We start from the raw sequence: 20,633 nt of genomic DNA, 5'->3' as shown, positions 1-20,633 counted from the left end.
CTGGGAGTTGAAGACCAAAACATCTGGGGACCCACAGGCTGAGAACCACTGCCGTAGGGCGTATAGGAGTTGCGGTCTGGAGAAGGGCAGCTTGTTGTCAATGCTGCAATCCTAGGTGACAGCAGAATCGATGAGAAGCAACTGGAAACGGTTACGCTACACAAGGATTTAAAGATCGAGCTGCAAAGGCTGTGACAAGCCGATCAAGGTGGTCCCGGTGGTTAGCACGCTGAATGCAGTGCCTAAAGACCTTGGCCAGCACTTAAAAACAATCCACACTAACAAAATTACCAACTGTCAGCTGCAAAAGGCTACCTTGCTCAGATCTGTACGCATTGTTTACCAATACATTACATAGTCTTAGACACTTTAGAAGTGTCCGACATGTGAGCCAATACAACAGCCAGCAGAGTGATCTTGTTTATTGTGTACTCATCTCGTGTGTCTAATAATAATAAAAAATAATAAAGTGTTGTCGAAGGCTTTCACAACAGGAATCACTGGGTGCTTTCCAGGCTGTATGGCCATGTTCCAAAAGACCTCACAACCTCTGAGGAAGCCTGCCATAGATGTGGGAGAAAGTTCAGGAGATAATGCTTCAGGAACATACAGCTCAGAAAACTCACAATAATAATAGGGTTTTTTTTGTGTCAAGAGCTACTTGAGAAACTGAAAGTCCCTTCTGGTGTGAGAAAATTGGCTGTCTGCAAGGACGTTGCCCAGGGGACATTGCCCGGATGTTTTGATGTTTTTTACCATCCTTGTGGGAGGCTTCTCTCATGTCCCCACATGGGGAGCTGGAGCTGACAGAGGAATTCTGTCAGCTCTGCCTGGATTCGAACCATGGATCTGTTAGTCATCAGTCCTTCCAGCACAGGGGTTTTTAATAATAGTGATAGGTTGTTGAAGGCTTTCATGGCCAGGATCACAGGGTTGTTGTATGTATTCCGGGCTGTATGGCCATGTTCTAGAAGTAATCTCTCCTGATGTTTCACCCACATCTATGGCAGGCATCCTCAGAGGTTGTGAGGCATGGAGAAACTAGGCAAGGAAGGTTAATATATATCTGCGGAGAGTCCAGGGTGTGAGAAGAGTTCTTTGTCAATTGGAAGCCAGCGTAAATGTTGCAGTTAATCACCTTAAATGACATTGGAAAGGTTCGTCTCTTGCCTGGGGGACATCCTTTGTTCAGAGTCATTAGCCGTCCATGGAGCTCCTCTGCCCTCAGAGTGTTGCTTCCCATCTACTGTTCCGATTTTTGAGTTTTTTAATACTAGTAGCCAGATTTTGTTCATTTTCATGGTTTCCTCCTTTCTGTGATTAACTGCAACATTCATGCTGGCTTCCAACTGACAAACAACTCTTCTCACACCCTGGACTCTTCACAGATATATATTAACCTTCCTTGTCTAGTCAGGGGACTTCAGGAGAGAATACTTCTAGAACATGGCCATACATGGGCCCGGGCTGTGGCGCAGGCTGGAGAGCAAGCCAGCTGAATCCAGCTGCAATGAATCACTCTGACCAGGAGGTCATGAGTTCGAGGCCCGCTTGGAGCCTATGTTTGTCTTTGTTCTATGTTAAAAGGCATTGAATGTTTGCCTATATGTGTAACTAGCTGTGCCCGGCCACGCGTTGCTGTGGCAAAATGGTGGTGGTATTGGTTAAAAATTGTTGTGTAATTTTTATTTGACGTTATTTGCATTTTTAATTAATTTTATTGTAAGTTATATTTTTATTTATTATATTTTATTATTTTCTTGTATTATTTTTAGTTATTTTCTGTTATTATAGTATTTTATTGTATTAATTTTTTTAGTGTTTTTTATTTATTTTTTTGGGGTTGCTAGGAGACCAAGTTGGAGGAGCTTAGCCTTCTAACTGGCAGCAATTGGATAAAAGCAATTATTCCTCTCTCTCTAATTAGGACTTTATTTTTCTTTTCTTTTTGTTGCATCAACCTAGAGGCGTGGATGATGGGTTGTGTTGTCAAATTTCGAGGTTGGGGGGCCTGTAGTTTTGTTGTTTTGTGGGTCGCCGTCATGCCATCACTCTTTTATATATATAGATAGATGTGATCCGCCCTGAGTCCCCTTCGGGGTGAGAAGGGCGGAATATAAATGCTGTAAATAAATAAATAAATACAGCCCGGAATACATACAATAACCCAATAGTGATAGGCTTCAATGATAATAGTAATGCCAATAACACCCCTGGACATTCTTTTCCTGGACGCCCTGCAGGGGGCTCCATCGCTCGGCCTGGCAGTCACGTGACAGAGCCCTTTAGCTCCCCCGCCCTTCGAGCATTGAGGGCGCGCATGCGCAGAGGCCCCACCCGACCCACGCGGGTACACTTTCCGCGCAGGAAAAACAACCCACGAGAGCCCCCTCCCTCCCCTTTCAGAGGAGAGCACTGGGAGGGAGAGAAAGGGCGGCTTTGTTGGCCGCCCCCCGCCTCCCTGGTTGTTTTGTGGAGCTCCTCCCCGCATTGCACCGCTCGCCCCCTCCCTGTCGCTCTTTCTGTCCGGGGGGAGGGGAGGGGGCGGGCGTTTCCACTTGGGCGCCTCTCAAGAATGTCCCCCTCCCCTCTCACCCCCCCCCCAATCCGGACTCCGGAAGCAGCTGATGCCGCCGCCCACGCCCCGTTGAGGCCGAGGGAGCCCTTGCGCGTGCGCACTCCGCTCGGTTTCCATCCTAGAGGGGGAGAGTGGGCGGGGCCTCGGGTAGAGAGGGAGAGTGGGCGGGGCCTCGCGGAGGGACCGCCCCTTCTGCTCCTGAGGGGGCGCTGGGCGGCTGAGGCCGGGCTGGTCACTCGCCTCATCTCTTCCCCTCCTCCTCCTCCTCTTCGACGGCCCCCAAAGGACGGAGACGCCCCCTCTTCCTCTTCTTCCTTCTCCTTCCTGAGGCGCAGATGCGGCGGGGGCTCCGTCGGGGCCGGAGGGCGGCCGGAGGGGCAGGAAGGAGGGGCTGAGAGGAAGGAAGAGTCGGCGGAAGAGGGCCCCCCACCGCGACGCGGACAAAGCCAAGGTGAGGGAAGGGAGGGGCGGGGGGGAACAGAGGGAAGGCAGTGCGCATGCGCACCAACCCAGGCCTGGGCCAACTTGGGCCCTCTCTTCAGGTGTTTTGGACTTCAACTCCCACCATTCCTAACCGCCTCGGGCCCCTTCTTTTTCCCTCTCAGCCCCTTCAGCCTTCCTGGAGGGAGGGCCCAAGTTGGCCCAGGCCTGCCACAGACCCTTCACTGTGAGCCCCTACCTAATTCTCTCACAACCAAAAGTATAGGATTGTTGCATGTATTCCGGGCTGTCTGGCCATGTTCCAGAAGTATTCTCTCCTGACGTTTCGCCCACATCAATGGCAGGCATCCTCAGAGGTTGTGAGGTATGGAGAAACTCAGCAAGGAAGGTTTATATATATCTCTAAGAGCTATAGAAATACTCGCACCACAGCAAGCAAGAGTCCAAAAGTGGCAGGCTAAAACCCAGAACCTCAGTGCCAGATGAGAGATTCTCTCCTAGGCACACAGAAGGCACTGAACAGACTGCGCTCGGGCATCACGAGATGCAGAGCCAACCTTACGAAACGGGGCTACAAAGTGGAGTCCACGACATGCGAGTGCGGAAAAAATCATCATCATAAATCCTTATTTATATCCTGCTTTTCTCCCTCATGGGACCCAAAGCAGCCTACATGTTAAAATCATGTAGACAACAATTCAGATATATCGGTAATAAGTATGAAACATCATAAAATAAACAATTTAAAACAAGAATAATATACAGTCACATTATTGTGGCTTCATGTCAGATTATATTGATCCTAGTCTTTTTTTTTTCCTTTGTGACTGAGATGATTGTGGGACTTTTTGTACCGTGTTTTCCACCTGGGCCTTTTTTTCTCCCTCCCAAAAGGAGGAAAAGTACTTTGTGCAAATGCCTCTTGCCTTTGGGGAAGGAGAACTTGAACCCACCGCTTGTGATGTGGAGACCCTTTGGGGCCTTCTTGCATTGCAGAGTGATGGGATTTCACTGGAAGGCCCTCGGGGTCTCTTCTAACTCTAGGATTCTGTTATTATGATTCTTATTGTTGTTGCTGTTGTTGTTGTGATGCAGAGGATGGATGGCCATCTGTCAGGAGGGCTTGGGTGGCGGCTTCCTTCCTGGCAGAGTAATGGGATTTGACTGGATGGCCCTTGAGGTTTCTTCCAACTCTAGGATGTCAATGATGATGCTGCTGCTGTTGTGACACAGGGGCTGGATGGCTACCTGTTAGGAGGGCTTGGATGGGGTCTTCCTTCCTAGAAGAGTAATGAGATTGGTCTGGATGGCCTTTGGAGGTCTATCCAACTGCAGGATTCTATTGTTGCTGCTGTTGTGATGCAGGGGCTGGATGGCTATCTGTCAGGAGAGCTGGGATGTTGGCTTCCTTCCTGGCAGAGTAATGGGATTTCCAACTGTAGGATGCTGACGATAATGATACAGAGGCTGGGTGATCATCTGTCGGGAGGGCTTGGATGGTGGCAGAAGAAGATTGGACTCGATGGCCTGCCAACTCTATGAGTCTGATGCTATTTTTGGGGCGGGGGTCTCTTGACTGGCCCTACATAGCATGTCAATCCCTTGCCTTTTTCTTTGTGATCTCCACTTTGCCCTCTCCCTCTGCCTTGGTCCTATAGCCCCTCAGTATAACCCCCCAGTATAATAAAGGGCCTTTCCCACCCTTTCTCTCTCTCTCTGTGTGTCCCCCTCCCCGCTATTTCTGTCTGGCGCTGCCTCCTCCTCGCAGCAGTCGCAGCTGGGGCTCTGCAGACAGCCTGGGGCCTGGCAGGCTCCCTTGGCAGCTGCCCAGGTGGAAGGAACGCCAGCAGCGCCGCCTCCTCCTCCTCTGCTGCTCAGGATGCCGAAGCTCAATGGAGGAGGAGGAGGAGGCGGTGTCGGTGCCGGCGGCCTGGTGATGAGGTGGCGGATGCTGCTGTTACTGCTGCTGCGCTCTGCTGAGCAGGGAAGCCAGGAGGAGGAGCAGGCAGGTGCCCTGGGCAAAGTGGAGGGGGGGCTGTCTGTGTCTGTGAAAAGGGGGGCATGGAGGCTGTGCCAAGGGCTGGGCCAGGCCAGCCATCTGGGCACAGGGCCCTCTTTCTCCCCTCCGGGCCCCCGCTGGGCATTGTCCTTGGCTGCTCTCTGCAAAGGGGGGGGGGGATGAGATTAGAAGCCTCTCCATGGCGGCCCCCTTGTTTAGGGGTCCCATCCCAAACAGCTGTGTCTTGCCAGAGGGAGAGGGTCATGTTATCAGACTCCCAAAGCATGCATTGAGACCCCTCCCCAGCATGAGGTAGCACCCCACCCTCTGAGGCTAAGGGTCTGTAAGAAGGTGACAAAGAATACGAATTGCTGTTTATTATTATCTAAATATTTATAACTCATGGGTTGCTGTGAGTTTTCTGGGCTGTATGGCTATGTTCCAGAAGCATTATCTCCTGACGTTTCGCCCACATCTATGGCAGGCATCCCCAGAGGTTGTATGGTATATCGGAAACTAGATGAGGTTTATATACCTGTGGACCTGCCTTGTCTAGTTTCCAAGATACCTCACAACTTTAAAGGTTGCCTGCCATAGATGTGGGTGAAACCATCAGGAGAGAATGCTTTTGGAGCATGGCCATACAGACCGGAAAACTCACAGCAACCCAGTGATTCCGGCCATGACAACCTTCAACAACACATTTATAACTCATGTTTATAACAAATTTAATTTAACTAATAAGTGGCTTTCATTTCATATTCAAACGAGGCAGCTTCAACTCATTTCAAACCAGGTCCAAATGGAAGGAATATCTTAGACCTTCCCCTAAAGGATTTAAGACACGTCCCTTCTTGGACTTGGCCCTAGGATCATGGCCCATTGGGATTCCTAAGAGAAGGCAGTCTGTATCTGGGGAGCCCCAAGTAGGTATAGGTTAAGGTACACCTCCAAGGTCATGTGGTGGGCATGACTGCATGGAGGGACGTTACCTTCCCGGAGGAGCGGTACCTATTGATCTACTCACATTTGCATGTTTTAGAACTGCTAGGTTGGCAGGAGCTGGGGCTAATAGTGGGCGCTCATTCCTCTCCCAGGATTTGAACCTGGGACCTTTTGGTCCACAAGTTCAGCAGCTCAGCGCTTTAACACACTGTGCCATCAGGGGCCCGAAGCCCCAAGTAGGGGCTCACAAATAAGACTCCACCCCCCCCCCCCCCAAATAGGTAGCTACCATATCCTCTGTCTGTTCAGGCTGGAATTCCTATACAACTCTGCGCCAGAGGCCTTGGGTGATTTGGGCCCCCTCCTCTCCACACCCCGACCCCCATCGAGGCAAAAGGGCCCAGGAAAGGGGAGAAAGGGGTCACCTGCCTGTCCCTCAGTTGGGGCAGAGTTGGGATGGCGTGCCTCAGTTCAAGGCAGGATGGGAGTGAGGAGCAGGGTGCCTGTGAGTCCACTGCACAAAAAGGCTGCCATGTATAGCTATGGGGGGTGCCTCCCTGTGGGGCTTCTGCAGGCGGACCCTGACCCATTTTCTTGAGTGCTTTGAAAACCTCCCTTTTTCTCTGCTGGGATTTATAGGGGTGGGTTTCACTCCAGGGCAAAGGTCAGGGAGTGAACGCTTGGGTGTTGCAGCAACATGGTGTTGGTTCCCACTTTCCTGGATCTGTCTTTCTCTCTTTCTTTCTCTTGGCCTGCGCTCCCTCCCTGCGGCTGTGACCCAAAGGGTGGGGCCCTGGAAGGAGGCAGTGGCGGCAGCACTGAAGGAAGGCGGGGAGGGGGAGGCTTGGGTCTCTGGCTGTTCCGGTTCCTCTGGATTCTGGGAAGGCCTCTTTTCCCAGGAATGTGGGGCTCCAGGCGGAGTTTGGCTTGGCAGCCTCTGCCTCTGCAGCCGCCTTTGGAAGCGGGGAAGGGAAGGGGGGCCCTTCTGGATCCGCTTCGTGTCCAAGGCGCCCCACCCAAGGTGCCTCTCAGGGAAGCAGCTCAGGAATTCAGCCTTGGCTGCAGCACCCACTCCTTCCTCCCAATCCCCATGGATTTGCGGGGGGGGGGACCCCACTCTTCCTCCTAGTAAGTGGGCATGGAGACCCCTCCCATCCCTTTGGCCTCTGTCCCATTAGCATATGCAAATGAGCACAGGGTGAACCAGCCGTTGCCTGCCAAGGGGCCCAGGCCGTCCTCACAGGTCTGCAAGGAACAGGAGGCTCTGATGCTCCTTAAGCGGGGTGAAAAGTTTGGCTGTTTTGTAAAGGCATTTCTGTGCAGTTTCCCAGCACAACTTTAATAATAATAGTAATAATAAACTTTTATTCATACGCTGCCACCATCTCCCCGAGGAACTCGAAGTGCAACATGCAAAATACAAAAAGTGCAGAAACAAAACATAACAAGCAGCCAACATAACATCACAGTTTCACAATATGCCCTGATTAAAAACAGTAAAATATAACAATTGCTGCAGATAAAAACAGCAGTACTCGATCTCAGATGTGTAAAGTGCTTGATAGAGAATCTGATGGTCCTCATATGTATTCGTAAAAAAACTAAATATGGCCAAAGGCTTGTTGGAAAAGCCATGTCTTCAATTGTATGCAGAAGGCTTGAAGGGTGAGGTCTAGCCTGATCCCCCATATCTCTCAGGACTTTGTTCTGAAGAATTCCCTCCCGGATAAATATACAGTAGAGTCTCATTTATCCAACACTTGCTTATCGAATGTTCTGGATTATCCAACGCATTTTTGTAATCAATGTTTACAATACATCATGATATTTTGGTGCTAAATTCGTAACTACAGTAATTACTACATAGCATTACTGCGTATTGAACTACTTTTTCTGTCAAATTTGTTGTATAACATGATGTTTTGGTGCTTAATTTGTAAAATCATAACCTAATTTGATGTTTAATAGGCTTTTCCTTAATCCCTCCTGATTATCCAACCTATTCGCTGGCCCGTTTCTGTTGGATAAGTGAGACTTTACTGTATATGCAATGGTTTGATTTAGGGGTTTTTGTTTGTTTGCTTGTTTGGTATCTCCCTGCACAGAAAATGGGTTATTCTGCACCGGATTTTTTTTAAAGCCCAAACATTATATTTCTAGACCAGGACCTTGTTTTCACCCTAGAGGAAAAGGTGTCCCTCCTTTCCTCCAAAGTATAAGGGAAGACCCTTGCAGCTGCTCCCTTTCTCCCTTGGGAGACACCCCCCTCCCTTTTTCATTGCTGCTGTTATTGGCAATTTGGAGGTCCAGTGTGTGTGTGTGGGAGTATTCCTTTGCTGGTGTTGCAGCTGAGCTGTATTCCCTGGGGGGGGGGGGGGGTCCTATGGTTTCCTGCCTGGGCCCCCCAAGAGGGAGCCACTCCCACATTCCAGCCTGTCTGAGCCATTCCTGCATGGCCCCCTGCCAGGCCCAGCCCGAGCAGGAAGGCAAGAAAGGCAAGGCGGAGAGTGGGCTGGAGGGCCTGCTTCCTCCTCCTCCTCCTTTTCCTCCATTCAGTGCCAGGAGCCACAGGGCTGGGCTGCGGCCGCAGACAGGAGGGGAGGAAGGCCCACTCCTTCCTTCCTGCAGGAAACACAGTAAGGTCCCTTGCAGGGAAATCTCCCTTGGTTCCAAGCCTGGCATCTCAAGAATGGACACTTCTAAAGACCTATAGAGCTGTAAGAGATCCTGTCCCCAGGGCTATCTAGTCCAGCCCCTTATCAGCTCCTTATTGTCAGGCAGGAAGGCACAGCCAGCACCCTCCTGACAGATGGCCCTGCTTAGTTGTAGTAGTAGTAGTAGTAGTAGTAGTAGTAGTAATAATAATAATAGCAAAAGGCCACCCTACTGGGATCTGCGTGTATCATCCGAAAATACATCACACAGTCCTAGACACTTGGGAAGTGTTCGACTTGTGATTTTGTGGTACGAAATCCAGCATATCTATCTTGTTTGCTGTGTCATACAACATCGTTGTGTCAATAATAATAAAAATAATAAATGTGTTGTGAAGGCTTTCATGGCCAGAATCGCTGTGAGTTTTCTGGGCTGTCTGGCCATGTTCCAGAAGCATTCTCTCCTGACGTTTCGCCCACATCTATGGCAGGCATCCTCAGAGGTTGTGAGGTCTGTTGGAAACTAGGCAAGTGGGGTTTATATATCTCTGGAATGTTCAGGGTCTGCCTGAGGCAAGTGTGAATGTTGCCATTGGCCACCTTGATGAGTACTGAATAGCCTTGTAACTTCAAAGCCTGGCTGCTTCCTGCCTAGGGGAATCCTTTGTTGGGAGCCTTGGCTGTGATTGGAGGGGGGCAGGGTCTATGTCCTCCCACAATTTCCAGAAGCCCCCGTTTTCCTCATCCTCATCCCTTTGAACTCTCCTCTTGTTTAGGAAGACCTGACCAAGGACAGTGTTCATACTGCGGCGTTGGTTAAGAAGGCCCAGCAGAGATTGTATTATATGAGACTTTTAAGAAACCAACAATTGAATGAAAAATGAATGTGATTGGGGATGGTATTTAATTTTGATGTACAATGACAATAAAGTTATTCTATTCTCTTTCCTTCAGGTTGAAGCTCCACCTCCCCGACAAGAGGAGTCTGACCCCTCGCCATGCATTCCCTGGACGAGCCCCTGGACCTCAAGCTGAGCGTTTCCAGGCTCCGGGAGAAGGGCGGCTGGGCCCCCGTTGGCCCCAAGCGCCTGGACCCCCGGGCCTCAGAGGAGGAGGAAGAAGAGGATGAAGAGGAGGAGGGGACCCCCATCGCCAGCCCGCCCTCCCCCTGCTCCCCCAATAGTGGTGAGTCAGTGGGATCTGTGTGAGTCCACACTTTATATGGCAATGCTTTTGCCTTAGGATTCCTCAAACTCACTCTGAGGATTGGAGAAAAGGATTTAGACCTACAATCTAGAGCTGAATCTTTGGGGGTCCCTTCTAATTCTAGGATTTAGAGTCCAGTGGAGTCTCCTTCTAAGGAGATGGCCATCTGTTGGGAGGGTGCCTTCCTGCCTGGCAGAGGGGGGGGGGGGGGGTTGGCTGTATCTCTTCCGGCTCCAGGATCGCCTGCTCCTTGTTCACTGGCCCCTGCCCCTTTTCTGCCCCACAGGCCTCCCACTGCGGCCCCGGTGCCCCCAGGACAAGAGGGAAGCCCCCTGCCCCTCGCAGCCGCCAACCATTGACCTCCGCCTCTCACCGCCCCCTCCATCCTCGGAGACCCCCGCAACATCCTCCTCCTTCTCTGCTTTGCGGGTGAGTCCCAAGGGCTGGTCATAAGGAGAAGGCAAAGGGATTTTCAGGTCGCACAGACCCTGTGATCTGACTGTCAGGTGCCCTTTCAACCCGAAAATTGTGCTCATGGTTAAAGATAGAGGAAACATGTGGTCTGGGTGGTGGGCGGTGTGGTTGGGAGGGTTTTAACAATTAAAAATAAATATTAGAGAGACAAACATGGGCCTTGTTATCTGACTGTGTGGTACTGCCCCCTCCCCCCAGGACCTACCCTCGCTGCGCTACATTGAGGCCCTGCAGAACTCCTTCCAGTTCTTCCTGCCCCTGAATGCAGGGGGGCTGCCCCTGCCCGCCTCGGCATTCCTGGGCCCCCCCAAGGAGAAGCGCCTCTCTCCGGAGCTCCCTCTGCCGAAGCAGCAGCTGGTCTGCCAGTGGTCCAAGGTGAGCGGGGCCAAGAGATGAGCAGGGGGCCCTATTGGGGGGGGGGAGATGGCGCCCCCCTGCTGACCCTCCTCTTGTCCCTGCAGTGCCACCGGCCCTTTGACCTCCTGCAAGACCTAGTAGACCACGTCAACGACTTCCATGTCAAGCCCGAGAAGGACACTGGGTACTGCTGCCACTGGGAGGGATGTGCCCGCCACGGAAGGGGCTTCAACGCCAGGTACGAGGCCAGCAGGTGGGGAGGGCACAACCTTTGGCCTCAGGCCTCATTGACCCACCACTCGGGATCCCCTTCCTTATCCTCCCCATGGACTTCCTTCCTGCAGGTACAAGATGCTGATCCACATCCGGACCCACACCAACGAGAAGCCCCACCGCTGCCCCACCTGCAACAAGAGCTTCTCCCGTCTGGAGAACCTGAAGATCCACAACCGTTCACATACAGGTGAGTCTCGGGGCCGGGGAGAGTGAGTGATACTGACAGCACCCCACCCTTTTCGGTAGGGCCCATATGGTGCCCATGCTGCCATTCTGGCAGAGAGGGGACTGGCATAAATAAGGGGGCAACAAAGTGGCTTTGAAGGAGCGGAACGGAGCCCCTGATGGCGCAGAAAGTTAAACTGCTGAGCTTGCTGACCAAAAGGTTGGCAGTTCAAATCCAGGGAGTGGGGTGAGTTCCTGCTGTTAGCCCCAGCTTCTGACAACCTAACAGTTTGAAAACATGCAAATGTAAGTACAGTAGAGTCTCACTTATCCAAGCTAAATGGACCGGCAGAAGCTTGGATAAGCAAATATCTTGGAAAATAAGGAGGGATTAAGGAAAAGCCTATTAAACATCAAATTAGGTTATGATTTTACGAATTAAGCACCAAATGTTATGTTGTAATTACTGTATTTATGAATTTAGCACCAAAATATCACAATATATTTAAAACATTGACTACAAAAATGGCTTGGATAATCCAGAAACTTGGATAAGTGAGACTCTTCTGTAGATCATTAGATACTGCTCCAGCAGCAAAATAGCAGTGCTCCATGTAGTCATGCTGGCCACATGACCTTGGAGGTGTCTACAGACAATGCCGACTCTTCGGCTTAGAGGTGAGCACCAACCCCCAGTCAGACACTAGACTTTACTATATGAATGTATGCTGCTATTATTATTATTATTATTATTATTATTATTATTATTATTATTATTATTATTAGTTGTTATTATTCTTATGGGTGCCAAAGGCAAAAGATTAGTCTCCCATCTGAATGGAGTGGCTCTATAAAGGCCTGAGGTGGGTCGCTCTCTGCTCATCCTAATACATTGGAGAAGGCCAGCTGAGGCAGGGGAGGCCGATAAGCTCCTCCAAAACTATCCTTTCCCCACATTTCAATTCCCCTCTCTGCCCTCCCACCTCCAGGGGAGAAACCTTACTTGTGCCCCTATGAAGGCTGCAACAAGCGCTACTCCAACTCCAGCGACCGCTTCAAGCACACGCGCACACACTACGTGGACAAGCCCTACTACTGCAAGATGCCCGGCTGCCACAAGCGCTACACGGACCCCAGCTCCCTGCGCAAGCACATCAAGGCCCACGGGCACCACATCTCCCAGGAGCAGCAGCAGGAGATACTCCAGGCCCAAGGGAGCCCCTCTGCCATCATCACTGCCTCCGCTGCCTCCAAGGGGGGCTCCCTGGCGGGGGACGGGCCTTTCGCTGGCGCCCAGCTCCTCCTCCCCGGCCTCTTTGGGGGCCCTGGCTTGAGTGGCCTGCCCCTTGGATCCCCAGGCCCCCTGGACCTCAGCGCCTTGGCCTGCGCTGGACTGGGCTCCACAGCAGCCATCGCTGGCTTGCCCAGTCCGGTCCTGGCCCCCCTGAACCTGGCCAAGAACCCCCTTCTCTCCACCCCCTTTGCACCCGGCGGACTGGGGCTGCCCTTGGTCTCCCTGCTGGCCGGAGCCTCCATCGCCAAGGCTGAGAGGTGCCCCCATGGGAACGGAGGCCGGCTCCTTAAAGGCGGTGGCAGTGGTGGCATTGTCAGGGGCAGCTGCAAAGGGCTTCTGGAGCGGACTGACTTGGCCCGGCTGCGACCCGGGTCCCCTGTGCCCGAGGAGGGTCTGCCCTTGCTCCCTGGTAGCGCCTTGGACCTCTCCACTGGGGTCAACTCCGGGGGGAACCGGAATAGCAGCAGCGGAGGCGAGGCCTTGCCCCCCGGATGGGTGGTCATCCCCACAGGATCGGTGTTGCTCAAACAGGCGGCGGTGAACTGAGAGAATGATGAAGGTGAGGACTGACCTCTGGGAACCGGTTGCAGAGCAGGCTCCCTATCACCGCCTCCCATTTCTTGTCCAGACGCCAAGGCACTGGAACAGCCCTGTGCCCTGAAGCTTCCAGTCCCGAGGGGGTTTGCTTGAGACTTCTCTTCTTGGGTCAAGGCAAATGCACGAAATGGTCCAAGACCCCAGCGTGACCTTCAAGGTGGGTCTGCGGCTCCCCTGAAACGGCTGCCCTCCTTTGTGGCAGAACAAACAGTATCTTATCAGAGGGGGTCTCCCTTTGTCCCCCATATAGCTCCCCCTTGTACGTCCTGACAGAGCCAGCCTCGGCCTCCTTTGCCCCGATTTGCTTTCTCTTACGACGGAGGAGGAGTCTCTCCTGAGCAAAGCAATAAGCGCCATTTCCATGGGCAGCAGTTGTGACAAACCTCCCCCAAATTCCTGTTGTGCTGCTTGGACAGGCTGACCTTGGGGCTCCTGGCTTTGGTCCGGCCCTTTCTGAACTCCTCTATGTCTTCCCTGCAACAGAAAGGCAGGGGCAGCCCTTTCTTTGCCTTTCTGCTCATCCCACAGTTTGTAAAGCCCAGGGAGTGCTGGGTCTGGAATGGCTGCTGGGTGGATCCCCTTCTGTACAAAGCCCCCTCCCATGACAAGGCATCATGTGCTGCTCACCAATTTACATGCCCCTTTGACACAGAGGGACTGAAATATTCACTTCCCCTCTATGAGCAGTAGGGCCTCCCATTAAAGAGGTTGAACAGGACTGTGGGGTGGGCCCTGGGGAGGAGTCTCTCCTTTGTGGGCAGCCTCCTCCCTCCTCTTGGGCCACTTGCCTTTCCCTCCCTGCCAGGCCCATTCCAGTCTCCTGCAAGAATCTCCCACTGACAGGGCTGTTGTCGCCAAACCTTGAGGGCCAGAAGCTTGGTTTCCTTTCTGTAGCTGCATAGAGGCAGAGCCATTCCAGGAATGCTGGAGACAGACTCCACAGCCCCAGCGCCCCCGTCCTGCCCTCCTCTTCCCCTCCATTCCCAAGGAGTTCCCTCTCCGTTCACAAGGGGTCCCTGTGGGCCTGTCCACACCCACTTTTCTCAGAGGGACCCCTCCTGTGGGCTTCCTGCAGCCTCCTGTTGACCATTCCCCCTGCGCCCCAAGGGGAGCTGGCCTCCCAGGCGCAGGCGGAAACACTCCTCCGTTTTTGGGGCTTGAGAGCAGCACTGCCCTCCTTCCTTGCTTCCTTCCTCCCGGCATCTTCTGCCAATCGACCAGGCCTCTGAGCCGGTGCTGTGTGCTCCTGCCTCCCGTCGTTCTCTTCCTGTCTGTTTGGGCCGCCAGTATTTTAACAGTTTCTAAGTGCCTTTCGATTGTAGTTCTATGTTGGTCCCCACCCCCATGTTAGCATAGTTTTAAGGCAGGAAGCAATGAGCTATGACCGATGACCACCCGGTCCCTCTGCCCCAAAAGGAAGGAGGGCCGGTTATGACAGAAACAATAAAAGCAAACCCAAACACTCCACTGCGCCTCGTTTTCAGTGCCTTAAGGAGGAACCCGTTCTCCTCGATCTCCAAAATGAAGGGGTTGTGATTTGGGACAAATTGCACAAGTTGGAAGGTTGTCTGGACCCCTGTTGGACACAAAGCCACGCTCACAGACCAAGGCTATACAAGGGCAATTTACTAGCTAGCTATAACTTAATGCCGGGGAGGGGAAGGGAAGGGGGTTAAGCACTACGTTTCGGCCTTGTGTTGCGGGTCCTGTTCTCCTTGGTGCTCGATCCGGAGCTCTTCGTCCAGGCGCTCCTTGGCCCTCACCACCTGCAGAAGGAGAGAGCAATGGGATGGAAGGAAGGCCATACAGAGCAGGAGGGCTGCAGCACCATCCTTTGCGCCAAGAGAAGGTTGTGCCACCGCCAGAGGGCAGCATCGGGCTCAGGACACAGCAGAAGAAAACTAACTCTGCTGCCAGTTGCAAGAAACATCTGAGAATTTATCTCTCATTTTAAACTAGTTTGGGGGATTAAATGACTCTTGGCATGTAAATCAGTTGCAAAGAGAGATGGCTAATACTGACTGCAGTATTATTATGACTGCAGTTCTCAGGAGTCCTTGCCTAATGCTAGCGAGGGGCTCCAGGGGATTGCAGGAGGGGGGGAGCAAAGGGTAGGGCAGAACCAGGCCCTGAGATTGATGGCAAAATCGGATCTTCACTCACCTTGGACTGCAGGTAGAAGGAGCCACCCACCGACTTGTCGTTCACCTTGAACAAGTGTTCGTAGTTCTGCCATGGAAAAAGCAATGGGTTGGTTCTCATTAACAGTTTGATATCCAAAAGGGACATCCCCAGATGAGGAAGGATAGCCCTTTGGGGGAAGACTGGATTAGGAGGGGTCCCTGAACACAGCAAAAGAGGTCCCTTCCCATGGATCAGACCAGACCCACAAGCCCAGTTCCTCCCAACCAAGAGTCCTGAGATTGGTAAGGCACAGAACCCTAAATTCCTCCTGCAAACTACAGGTCCTAGGGTTCTGCAAGAGTGGTGAGGATGTAACTTGCATGGCCCACCTGGGAGCTGTAGCTGTGCGACGGCAAAGCCATGGGATGGCATGTGGAGACCTTTGGTGGGGTGTGCAATGAATCCTATGCCATAGAATCGCAGAGTTGGAAGAGACTCTCAAGAGCCATCCACTCCAACTATACAGGAGAAGCACAATCAGAGCGCCCTGACAGATGGCCACCCAGACTGTGTTTAAAAGTCCCCAAAAGAAGGAATTTCCACCAGACTCCAAAGCAGAGAACTACTCTGTTGAAATAGCTCAGGAAGTTTTTCCTAATAGTCAAGCGGGAGGTAATTCGGACCCATTGAGTCCTATTCTCCAGGGCAGCAGAAAACAAGTCTCCTTGCTCTTCCTTGTGGCATCCTTTCAAATATTTTAACATGGCTATCATGTATGCTCTCCAGTCACCTCTTCCTCTGCACCCCTTCCATCTTGTCAGTATCCCTCTTGAATTGGACACAGGGTTATTATTCCAAGGAGAAGGTCTGACCAAAGCAGAAGAGAGCGGTCCCTCAGTCTGGACACTAGAATCCCTTTCATCCTTTCCATTCTACTAGGAAAAGTGTGAAGAAAGTAGAGGCCAGAAGCAGCCAAAGAGGGGAAAGGTACACAGGTCTACGTTGCAGGAGTGGCTCAAGGGGGGCTTCCATCTAAAGGAAAACAATGCCCTTCTCTTTCCCCAAACATGCCCACCTCACCTTCTGGATCTCCTCTGGGTTGAGCCTGGAGACGTTGAGGATCTGCTGGGCCTCTTGGAGGCTGATCCCGGAGAGGCTGGAGGCTGCGGCAGAGGAGGATCGGGGTCCCGCTTGTCCCCGGGCGTTGGCTGCCGCTTGGCTGGCTGTTGGGGAAGACGGCCGGGACACAGTTAGGCCTCTAATGCTAAGTCTAATGCTGCCAAGCTAGGCACCATCATGTAGAACAGAGGTATTTGGGATCCCTGGAGAACACTCAGCACAGAACTATAAGGAATCAACCAAGAGCAAGACCCCCTTCTCTCACAAAGTACCCTCTTCCAGGCTCTGAATGCAGGGCCTTCCTGCCTTTTCCCCCAGGTAAAGCAATACAAAAGCTAGAAAAACACACGAATCACTTGGTGTCTTTCCAGATCACAATATTGTAGCTAAACTGCCCGAAACCTTGACAAAACCAGTGACTCTTAAAAAAACAAAGAAAAACTAAGCAAGAGCAATACGAAGGCATGAAACTGTGTCCTATAATACTGCATACCTAATAATAACAATAATAACAACTTTATTTTTGTACCTCACCTCCATCTCCTCAAGGGAACTCGGGGCGGCTTACATGGGGATGAGCCCAATTGACATAGTTAAAATATAAAATATAACATACTAAGTACATACATAGTACATAGGTAAAGGTTTTCCCCTGACGTTAAGTCCAGTCATGACCGACTCTGTGGATTGGTGCTCACCTCCATTTCTAAGCCGAAGAGCCGGCGTTGTCTGTAGACACCTCCAAGGTCATGTGGCCGGCATGACTGCATGGAGCGCCCTTACCTTCCCGCCGGAGCGGTACCTATTGATCTACTCACATTGGCATGTTTTCGAACTGCTAGGTTGGCAGGAGTTGGAGCTAACAGCGGGAACTCACTCCACTCCCGGGATTTGAACCTGCGACCTTTCGGTCTGCAAGTTCAGCAGCTCAGTGCTTTAACACACTTCACCACCGGGGCATTGACAAAATTACAATCTGCCAACTGCAAAAGGCCACCCTGCTGGGATCTGCGCACATCATCCGAAAATACATCACACAGTCCTAGACACTTGGGAAGTGTTCAACTTGTGATTTTGTGAAACGAAATCCAGCAGATCTATCTTGTTTGGTGTGTCATACAATGTTGTTGTGTCAATAATAATAGTAACTATTTTTGTACCTCGCCTCCATCTCCCCAAGGGAACTCGGGGCGGCTTACATGGGGACGAGCCCAACTTGACATAGTTAAAATATAACATACTAAGTACATACATAGTACATACATAGACAAATAGTAATAATAGACCTATGAGAAAGGCCTGCACAGTCAATAATAATAATAATAATAATAATAATAATAATAATAATGGTCTCGGTGGTGATCGGCACACTGGGTGCCGTGCCAAAAGATCTCAGCCGGCATTTGGAAACAATAGACATTGACAAAATTACGATCTGCCAACTGCAAAAGGCCACCCTGCTGGGATCTGCACGCATCATCCGAAAATACATCACACAGTCCTAGACACTTGGGAAGTGTTCGACTTGTGATTTTGTGATACGAAATCCAGCATATCTATCTTGTTTGCTGTGTCATAATAAAATCATAATAATAATAATTGACCTATAAGACAGGCCTGCATAGCCAATAGTAATAGTAATTAACCTATATCAGTCAATCAATCAAGACTTTGTTACGGTCCATGACCAGCATAAAGAGAATTAAACTTGCACAGTCAATAGTAATAATAACTGACCTATAAGAAAGGCCAGCGCAGCCAATTATAATAATTGACCTATAAGACAGGGCAAGGGCTCCTGGTGGCACACTGTGTTAACGCGCTGAGCTGCTGAACTTGCGGACCAAAAGGTCCCAGGTTCAAATCCCGGGAGCGGAATGAGCGCCCACTATTAGCCCCAGCTCCTGCCAACCTAGCAGTTTGAAAGCATGCCAATGTGAGTAGATCAATAGGTACGGCTCCGGCGGGAAGGTAACGGCGCTCCATGCAGTCATGCCGGCCACATGACCTGGAGATGTCTATGGACAACGCCGGCTCTTCGGCTTAGAAATGGAGATGAGCACCAACCCCCAGTCAGACATGACTGGACTTAACGTCAGGGGAAAACCTTTACCTTAAGACAGGGCTGTCTATATGACAGGCAATAATTATAATAGAGCTATAAGACAAACTTGCACAGCCTTTTGGGACTCCAGCTGCCAGAATTCCTGAGCACTGGACAAGATGGCAAGGGGAGATTCTGGGAGATGGAGGCCCCAAGGCTGTGCAGCAAGGTAAGAAGCTCTGATCACCCCGCCATGAGTTTCTGCAGAGAGGCTTCAGGCCTCGAGGTGGCGCTTGCGGGGCTTCACACCAATTGCGCCCCTCCATGTGATGTCAGAGGCGCCTCTCTGCGGTACCGCGCATGCGCAGAGGAGAGGACGCCGCAGTCCCCTCTTTCGGCCTTATTTCCCCGGAACTGACCTGCGAACTCCTGCTTCAGCGCCCGGGTGAAGGCCCTGCCCACCACCTGGAGGCCCACCAGCACGATCTGCGCCAGGTACTTGGCCTAAAAGGCAGGGAGGAGGAGGAGGAAGAGAACGGGGGCTGTCAAGTCAAGGCCCGCCTTCCCGGTAGCCCCCCAAACCAGGCAAGAGACCCGGGGCCCCTTCCCTCAGCCTCACCATGTCTGTCCCTGGGCCGCGGCCGGAAATTACCACAGAGCTGTGCCGGAGAGAGGAGGTTCTTAGTGCCGGAAGCAGCCGCCGGGGTGCCAGTGGAAGCCGCAGCGGCCCCTCGTGGCCGGAAGAGGAAGCACAGTGATCTTAAAACAGGCATGAGCAAACTTGAGTCCTCCAGGTGTCTTGGACTTCAATTCCCAGCATGCCTCACAGCCTCAGGCTCTTCCTTTTCCCCCTCAGCCGCTTAAGCGGCTGAGGGGGGAAAGGAAGGGGCCTGAGGCTGTGAGGCATGCTTGGAGTTGAAGTCCCAAACACCTGGAGGACCCAAGTTTGCCCTTACCTGGGTGGCAAAGTTGCCCAGTTTTCTGTGTGCCCAGGAGGGAGTTTCTCATCCGGTATCAACCACTGATTGAGGTTTTAGCCTGCCACTTTTGGACTCTCACTTGCTGAGGTGTTCCTGTATCTCTGTACATCAGAGGTTTTAGCCTGCCACTTTTGGACTCTCACTTGCTGAGGTGTTCCTGTATCTCTGTTTCTTGATTCAAATAATTGGCATGCTGACTGATACTCGAACAGAGGATGGGCGGGAGACGTCAATCCCTTGCTCCTTTCATGCTGGTTGCTACTTCATAACGGATATCATACCAGCTAAGAAGAATTTCTCCAATGGTGTAGGGCAGGGGTCCCCAGACTAAGGCCCGGGGGCCAGATGCGGCCCATCGAAGCCATTTATCCGGCCCCCACAGCACAAGGGCAGAAAGGGGTTGGGCTAAATGACCCAAGGGGTCTCTTCTTCTCTTAAAACCATTATTATTATTATTATTATTATTATTATTATTATTATTATTATTATTATTATTTGAAACACAACAAGATGAGTCCACAGCAGACACTCTGCTGGCTGTTGTATTGGATCATATGTCGGACACTTCCCAAGTGTCTAGGACTGTGTGATGTATCGGCGAATAATGCGTGCAGATCCCAATAAGGTGGCCTTCTGCAGCTGGCAGATGGTAATTTTGTTAGCGCCGATTGTGTTTAAGTGCAGGCCAAGGTCTTTAGGCACCACTGGGACCACCTTGACTGGCTTGTGCCAGAGTCTTCTTAATTAGATCTTTAAATCCTCATGTGTCAGCTTTTCCAGTTGTTTCTCCTCAATCCTGCTGTCACCTGGGATTGCAACATTGACAATCCATACTTTGTTTTTTAACACGATTGTGAGGTCAGGAGTATTGTGTTCCAAAACCCTGTATTATGATGATGATGATGATTAACAACATTGAGGCTGGGTGGCCATCTGTCAGGGATGCTTTGCTTGTGCTTTTGGTGCACAGAGGCAGAAGGGGGTTGGACTAAATGACTAATGGATCTATTCCAACTATTATTATTATTATTATTATTATTATTATTATTATTATTAACATTGAGGCTGGGTGGCCATCTGTCAGGGGTGCTGTGCTTGAGCTTTCAGTGCACAAAGGCAGAAGGGGATTGGACTCAATGGCCCAAAGGGTCTCTGCCAACCCTCTTATTTATTATTATTATTATTATTATTATTATTATTATTATTATTATTATTATTATTATTGCTTGGTAGCCAACTAAGGTCCGGCCTTGCAATGGTCTGAAGGATCGTGAACTGGCCCCGTTTAAAAAGTTTGGGGACCCCTGGTGTAGGGCATAGACATCCTGTGATACTGCGGCATATCTCATTAAGAGCCACATCCACTGTTTGAACATGGTG

At 51.3% G+C, this 20,633-nt stretch overlaps 2 protein-coding genes across 4 annotated transcripts in view; one reads left to right on the top strand and one right to left on the bottom strand.

Annotated features, from left to right (window-relative positions):
• Positions 1 to 2,779: 2,779 nt before the first annotated feature.
• glis2 (GLIS family zinc finger 2) lies at positions 2,780 to 14,451 on the top strand. 2 transcript variants are annotated; one of them, XM_062964377.1, is made up of 7 exons: positions 2,780 to 3,029; positions 9,572 to 9,802; positions 10,110 to 10,252; positions 10,496 to 10,672; positions 10,759 to 10,892; positions 10,999 to 11,117; positions 12,085 to 14,451. In XM_062964377.1, the coding sequence occupies exons 2-7, from the start codon at positions 9,616 to 9,618 to the stop codon at positions 12,933 to 12,935; spliced, it is 1,611 nt and encodes a 536-aa protein (XP_062820447.1). In that variant the 5' UTR covers positions 2,780 to 3,029; positions 9,572 to 9,615; the 3' UTR covers positions 12,936 to 14,451. The 2 variants fall into 2 exon arrangements, with proteins under 2 accessions (XP_062820447.1, XP_062820448.1); XM_062964378.1 differs by lacking the exon at positions 2,780 to 3,029 and adding an exon at positions 4,884 to 5,024.
• A 143-nt stretch (positions 14,452 to 14,594) lies between these two features.
• Positions 14,595 to 20,633, bottom strand: part of LOC100555827 (mitochondrial import inner membrane translocase subunit TIM16) — a 103,466-nt gene continuing 97,427 nt past the window's right edge. The window contains exons 1-5 of one of the 2 annotated variants that reach the window (XM_062964373.1): positions 18,893 to 19,046; positions 18,693 to 18,777; positions 16,191 to 16,333; positions 15,150 to 15,215; positions 14,595 to 14,752 (exon numbers count right to left, since the gene is read on the bottom strand). In XM_062964373.1, coding sequence (XP_062820443.1) covers positions 14,666 to 14,752; positions 15,150 to 15,215; positions 16,191 to 16,333; positions 18,693 to 18,777; positions 18,893 to 18,895 — 384 coding nt within the window. In that variant the 5' untranslated portion in view covers positions 18,896 to 19,046 and the 3' untranslated portion in view covers positions 14,595 to 14,665. Of the gene's footprint in view, positions 14,753 to 15,149; positions 15,216 to 16,190; positions 16,334 to 18,692; positions 18,778 to 18,892; positions 19,047 to 20,633 lie in introns of those variants that run through there. The other variant, XM_062964374.1, reaches the window with a different exon arrangement.

The sequence above is a fragment of the Anolis carolinensis genome, unplaced genomic scaffold (assembly GCF_035594765.1).
Source record: "Anolis carolinensis isolate JA03-04 unplaced genomic scaffold, rAnoCar3.1.pri scaffold_13, whole genome shotgun sequence".
In the NCBI taxonomy this organism is placed as follows: Eukaryota; Metazoa; Chordata; class Lepidosauria; order Squamata; family Dactyloidae; genus Anolis; species Anolis carolinensis.
Note: the sequence above shows the minus strand (reverse complement) of the source record. Positions and strands in the feature narration are given on the sequence as shown.